A 6,971-nucleotide genomic window follows, 5' to 3' on the forward strand; every position below is an offset into this window, starting at 1 on the left:
TGTAAAGGAGTTTCACTCTGTTACCCAGGCTGGAGTGCAGTGGCATGATCTTGGCTCATTGCAACCTCTGCCTCCCAGATTCAAACGATTCTCCTGCCTCAGCCTCCTGAGTAGTTGGGATTACAGGTGCCCACCACCACAACCAGCTAATTTTTGTATTTTTAGTAGAGACAGGGTTTCGCCATGTTGGCCAGGTTGGTCTAGAACTCCTGACCTCAAGTGATCCGCCCGCCTCGGCCTCCCAAACTGGGATCACAGGAGTGAGCCACTGCACCCTGCCCTGTATTTTTTAAAAGCACCATAAGTGAGTCCAATGTGTAATCAGGGTTGAGAACTAAGAGAAACAGTTATGTTACAAGGGAACAGATAATTTAGGAAGACTTAGTTCCATACTCAGCCCTCCCACTTGCCACTTGTGAGACCTTAAGCAACTTACTTTTCTCTAAGCCTTAGCCTCCCCAACTAAAAATGAGTTGATGTAGGTATCAAATAAAACAATAAATGAGGTTTCCATTTTTAAAAAACAAACCTCCTATTTGTATTACATTTTAGTTTAGAAAATGCTTTTATATCTACTATGTCAAATGACAAAAGCCTTCTAATGATATAGGGTGAATGGGAAGTGAGGATATTGAAATGAAATTTAAAAAATAAATCAGAGTTAACAAATGTCAGTGGCTGGACTCAATCTGTGTTATAAGTCCAGTTCTAGACATAACTCTATGCAGCTGGTATAAATGCTCAAATACTACATGAAGGGCATACCACTTCAAAGACTACAAACACTGCTGTGTATCCTTCTAGGACTAAGTTGAGAGGCTTACTGGTTGATCAAAGGTTTCAAAAAAAAGAAAAACACCTCAGACTTCTTTCATTTTGATGTATGCATTAATTATAGCCATCAAGGGTCTTAAAGCAAAGGGATGAAACCTATGTGCCCAGGGCAAATATAGGAAATCTATACCCAAAGGATGAAAGATTGTTAGATCATTTTGCGAGAAATTCTTATAACTCTGTATGTTTCCTACCTCTATGCCCTCAACCTACAGAGATGCAGTTTTGATCTTGAGGTTATGAGATGTATTTTCAGATCAGATTTAGCCTAGGGTTACTCAGCTAGTATTTTCTACAGCTGTATCACTGAATAAAGTACTTTACAATGGCCTAGTTTCTTTTCACCTATATAGACAAGCCTGATCTAACCACGCCTTTGCAATCTCTCATTTATGTAATTATAGGATTCTAAAGCTAAAAGAAACTGTACATGCCTACTGCTCTCTCTCCTTTTCTAGATGAAGGCACTGACGTCTACAGAGAAATAATTGACCCAAATCAGCCAGCCAATTTATGGAAGAACCAAGACTATAATCCCAATATCTAGACCCCCACTTTCCCATTTAGCACATAAGATTGTCCCTTCAGGTCCCAATGATGTCCGAAGGCTCTGCTTCCATCTGCTGTTTCAGACAGGAATCTTCTCTTTTAAAAATCAGCTTTATTGAGAGATAATTCACTTACCAAACAATTCACCCATATAGTGTAAAATTCAATGGCTTTTAATATATTCAGAGAGCTGGAAAGGTATCACCAAAATCAATTTTAGAACATTTCATCACTACAAAAAGAAACTCCACCCCTCTTAGTAATCATCTCCTAGTTTTAACTGCCTCTCCCTCTCTGCAGCCCTAGGCAACCACTAATCTACTTTCTATCTATGAATTTACCAACGCTGGACATTTCCTACAAATAAAATCATATTACATGTGATCCTTTTAACTGGCTTCTTTCACTTAACACAGCATTCAATGTTCATCCATGTCATGGCATGGAACAGAACTTCATGTCTTTGTTACCAAATATTTCATCGTATGGATATTCCACATTTTATTATTTAACTATTCATCAGCTGATGGGGTATTTGGGTTGTTTCCACTTTTTGGATATTATGAATGCTGCTATAAACATTCATGTACTGCTGGTAACTCTATGTTTAACCTTTTGAGGAACTGCCAGACTGTTTTCCACAGAGGTTGCACCATTTTACATTCCCACCAGCAATTATGAGGGTTGCAATTTCTCCACATCCTCACTAACACTTGTTATTATCTTTTTTATTATAGCCATCCTAGTGAGTATGAAGTGGTATCTCATTGTGGTTTTGATTTGCATTTCCCTGATGGCTAATGATTTGAGCATCCTTTCATGTGCTTCTTGGCCATTTGTATATGTTCTTTGGAGATATGTCTATTTACATATTTTGCCCATTTTAAAATCATTTGTCTTTTGGTTGTTGACTTGCAATAGTTCTTCTTCACATATTTTAGACACACGTCTATTATAAAATATGTAATTTGGGAAAATTTTCTCCCTACTGTGGGTTACCTTTTTGCTTTCTGGATGATGCCCTTTGAAACATAAATGTTTTTAGTTTTGATGATGCCTACTGGATGAGAATTTTATTACCTTTCTAGTTTGAGTCAGCAAGAACAATTTAAGCTTTTTAATTTAAAAAGTTCTCTTTTACTACATGTAGACACTTGGACTGAAAGCCAATTTATTTATAGAGATCAAGAATACTGGTTGATAAGATACAATATTAAAAATAAATACACATCTAAATTGAGGGATAAAGAAAGTGGCTATATATGTGGAAGAAGATTGCAGGGCATTTAACACTGCCTCAGATCACAGCCCTTGTACCAAGGGAGTAGGCAGCTACTATATGAATGAATTAGTCAGGAAATCAAAGTTAAGTAACTTATCCATATCTTTTATTTTATTTATTTATTTTTTTGAGATGGAGTTTAACTCTTGTTGCCTAGGCTGAAGTGCAATGGCGTGACCTTAGCTCACTGCAACCTCTGCCTCTGGGTTCAATTGATAATCCTGGCCTCAGCCTCCTGACTAGCTGGGATTACAGGGGCCCACCACCACGCCTGGCTAATTTTTTGTATTTTAATAGAGATGGGGTTGCACCATGTTAGCCAAGCTGATCTTGAACTCCTGACTTCAGGTAATCCACCCACCTAAGCCTCCCAAAGTGCTGGGATTACAGGCGTGAGCCACCACGCCCGGCCTATTTTATTTTTTTTTTAAGACAGGATCTCACTCTGTCACCCAGGCTGGAGTGCAATGGCATGATCATAGCTCACTGCAGCTTCAAATTCCCAGGTTCAAGCAATCCTCCTGTCTCAGCCTCCCAAGCAGCTGTTACTACAGGCACACACCACCACGCCTGATCTTTTTTTTGTTTTTTTTTTAGTAGAGACAAGGTCTTGCTATTTTGCCCAGGCTGGTCTCAAACTCCTGAGCTCAAGCGATCCTCCCACCTCGGCCTCCCAAAGTGCTGGGATTACAGGCATGAGCCCCTGTGCCTGGCCTTCTTTTCTACCCAAACCCCCCAAACCCACAGGGAAGGGAAGGTGGAGTAGAAGGATTCATACACAAAAAGATATAAGCCCAACGTACTCATTAAAAGTCCTTATTATGTCTCATTTCACTTGTACAACAAACATTACAATACATGAGGTCTGCTCATAAGACGTATCTATATATAAAAGCTATGTGTCCGAAATCATCAACTTCCCTGCTCTCCAATCACCAACGCTCCCAATTTGTTCCTTCTTTCTGTGTTTCCTATTTGGCTAATGACACTACCATCTACCATCTCCCCTGATCTGCATTTAGGCAATTATATTTTTTCTACAACATGAGATATTTTCTGCAATCCACCTTTGTGCTTGTTGTATCTGCCCTACTGTTTCAGAATCTCAGCTCTAATTTTACCATGTAGTCTACTAGCTATGCCTCCCAGTTTCTATTCATCGACAAAGGAGTAAAGAGACAGAGAACTAACATTTAAGTACCTCTGCGTGGAAGTTACTCTATTAGGAACTTTGTATGTAGTCTTTGTATGTAACTTTGTATGTAGAGATATCACCCTGTGAGAAGATATCTCACTTCTGAAATCGGAAACTAAATAAAGGTCAAAGCAGTTAACTGACATGCCTAAGATGAGAAAGCTGGTACATCTAAACTAGAAGCTCATGATAACTACTTACACACAGAAAGCCAGTATCTTTAGCACGCTATAAGAACAGGGCCCACAAACATACGGAGAACTTTACTTCAGAGCAACAGCCACTTAAGTCAACATTTTTGGTATCAAACAAAAGCGATCTTCTGTTGTGGACACCAAAACCTTTATTTTACAACCTTGTCTACAAGGATCTTGGCGACTTTTTCATATACACTGTTAAATTAACAGCGTTAAAATCAACACTATTCATCCTATGATTACTCTTCTATTAACAGAAGTTTTATCAATAAAAAGGAAATGAGGCTGCCCAGGATAATTTATTCATAGTAAACTCACGCTGAATGCTAGTTATCTCTGCATCGTTTTCTCAGCTGTTACTTGCCATTCTTACTGATATGTAGTACCCAAACCTGAAAGTGGGACCAGGAAGTCGGAATAAAGAAAAGGCAATCAAGATTTTGGAAAGAAAACATTTCCAATTGAAACTAATTCGGGGAAAAAAATTCCAAATAAAGACATTCCAATTTTCTTACATTTTGTGACTTCCTAAACAGTTTAAGAACTTAAAATAAATAAATCACTTCAGATTGTCCCAAATCTGGCAAGAGCATAATTATTCTCTTACAGTTTTGCTCAGATATAGTTAATACAGTATAAAAATAGGTCTATTTTCCATTTGGTTTCAGCCACTGTAGGAAGAAAGAGAAATATTTAACCAGAAAAAAGGCATTAAAGGAAAATTAAGTCAAAGACGACCGATCTTTTATCCAGGTTACCCAAAATAATTTTTTTAAAGCATACAAATGATGAGAAGAAAATCAAATACTGTACTTTTATCTCCAGGTAAGATGGATCGGTAAAATCGGTCCTTCTTTTTCTTCTCCTCTGGGTTTGGAGGCAGAGGTTTAGAACCATGGTTTAGGGTTCCAGTATCTTTGCTGCCAGCTCCAATCATAGTGCTGGTATTTCTCATCGGAGGGGCCGGGGGTTTGTCTTGAATGTCTAGGCCGTTATTTGACATTGTCACCACCAGCAGCAGCTACTAGAATCAGAAATAAGAAAAATATAAATAAAGAAAAATCCTTTATTATTGTTGACCAAAAGGAAATACATGTTAAAAAATTGCAAAGAATCAAAATTATACAGCCCTTCCTTCAGGGTTCAGCTCAAGTCCTTCCACTGCATGCCATGATATTGCTAACACTCACTGATGTAAATGCCTACTATGTGCCAAGCACTAATGAAAAATCACAATGTCTTGCTTTTCTTTGCATTCCCATTCTGAGACATTGAAGAGCATGGAAAACCATTATGATGTAGCTGAAAGCAGATATTTGGTCTAGCAAAAACTAAGTGTGAATCCCAGTACCACTAATTAACTTTAGAGAAATTCTTTAACCTCTTAGGTTTCATTTTTTCATCTATGTGAAGATTAAATAAAACTGCTAACAGCATTCCACATAGTGAGTTCTCTGCCAGCCTCTAATTTTATAACCTTAGACAAGTTACACTTTCCCTCTCGGGAATGGACTGTATCAAGGGTCAGCAAAGTTGCTGTTTTTGTAAATAGTTTTATTGGAACACAGTCACACCCTTCATTTATAAATTGTCTATGGCTTTTTTTACCTGATACTGGCAGAATTTAGTAGTTGCAACAGAGACTGTATGTCCACAGACCTAAAATATTTACTACTTTGCCCTTCACAGCAAAAGTTTGCTAACCCCTGAGACTGTATAATCTCTCCAGTGTCTACCTCCTCTAAAATTCTACCTTGTTCTTTACAAAGGAGAGAGAGAGAGAGAGACAGAGAGAGACAGACAGAGAGAGAGAGAGAGAGAGAGAGAGAGAGAGGATTCTTGCTCTGTTACCCAGGCTGAAGTGCAGTGATACAGTCATAGCTCACTGCAGCCTCAAACTCTAGGGCTCAAGAGATCCTCCCCACTCAGCCTCCAGAATAGCAGGAACTACAGGCATGCGCCACCATGCCCGTCTAAAAAAAAATTTTTTAGAGACAAGAGTCTCCCTATGTTGCCCAGGTGGGTCTCAAACTCCAGGTCTCAATCAATCCTCCCGCCTCAGTCTCCCAAGCAGTTGGAATTACAGGCGAGAGCCACTGTGCTCGGCTTTCTTCTTCAAAATATAAAACGGTCAATGCAGTAACCATCCTGTCCTAATATGGTACAGAATTTACTGGCAAAATCTCCACTACTTCTGAGAAACAGTAGAATAAAATCTAAAAGATAGGGGATAGGACAAGCACGGTGGCTCATGCCTGTAATCCTGCACTTTGGGAGGTCAAGGCGGGTGGATCGCTTGAGGTCAGGAGTTTGAGACCAGCCTGGCCAATATGATGAAACCCCCTCTCTACTAAAAATACAAAAATTAGCCAGGCTTTGTGGCGGGTGCTCGTAATCCCATCTGCTAAGGAGGCTGAGGTAGGAGAATCACCTGAACTTGGGAGGCAGAGGCTGCAGTGAGCCAAGATTACACCACTGCACTCCAGCCTGGGTGACAGAGGGAGACTCTGTCAAGAAAGAAAGACAGAAAGAAAGACAAGAAAGACAGAAAGAGAGAGAGAGAGAGAAAGAAAGAAAGAAAGGAAAGAAAGGAAAGAAAAGAAAAGAAAAGAAAAGAAAAGAAAAGAAAAAAGAAAAGAAAGGAAAGAAGGAAGGAAGGAAGGAAGGAAGGAAGGAAGGAAGGAAGGAAGGAAGGAAGGAGGGAAGGAAGGAAGGGAAGAAAAAGAAAAGAAAAAAGAAAAGAAAAGAAAAGAAAAGAAAAGAAAAGAAAAGAAAAGAAGGGCCGGGCGCGGTGGTGGCTCAAGCCTGTAATCCCAGCACTTTGGGAGGCCGAGACGGGCGGATCGCGAGGTCAGGAGATCGAGACCATCCTGGCTAACACGGTAAAACCTCGTCTCTACTAAAAATACAAAAA

The 6,971-nt window shown here is 39.4% G+C and overlaps 1 protein-coding gene across 8 annotated transcripts in view; it reads right to left on the reverse strand.

The window, feature by feature from the left end:
- The window catches only part of PAK1 (p21 (RAC1) activated kinase 1), a 154,320-nt gene that overhangs the window by 62,480 nt on the left and 84,869 nt on the right, over positions 1-6,971 (reverse strand). For 6 of the 8 annotated variants that reach the window (XM_017893570.1, XM_017893569.1, XM_017893574.1 and 3 more), the window contains exon 2: positions 4,871-5,081. In XM_017893570.1, coding sequence (XP_017749059.1) covers positions 4,871-5,060 — 190 coding nt within the window. In that variant the 5' untranslated portion in view covers positions 5,061-5,081. The remainder of the gene's footprint in view (positions 1-4,870; positions 5,082-6,971) is intronic. The other 2 variants (XM_017893573.1, XM_017893571.1) reach the window with 1 other exon arrangement.

This window comes from Rhinopithecus bieti, unplaced genomic scaffold (assembly GCF_001698545.2).
Source record: "Rhinopithecus bieti isolate Rb0 unplaced genomic scaffold, ASM169854v2 scaffold_23868, whole genome shotgun sequence".
In the NCBI taxonomy this organism is placed as follows: Eukaryota; Metazoa; Chordata; class Mammalia; order Primates; family Cercopithecidae; genus Rhinopithecus; species Rhinopithecus bieti.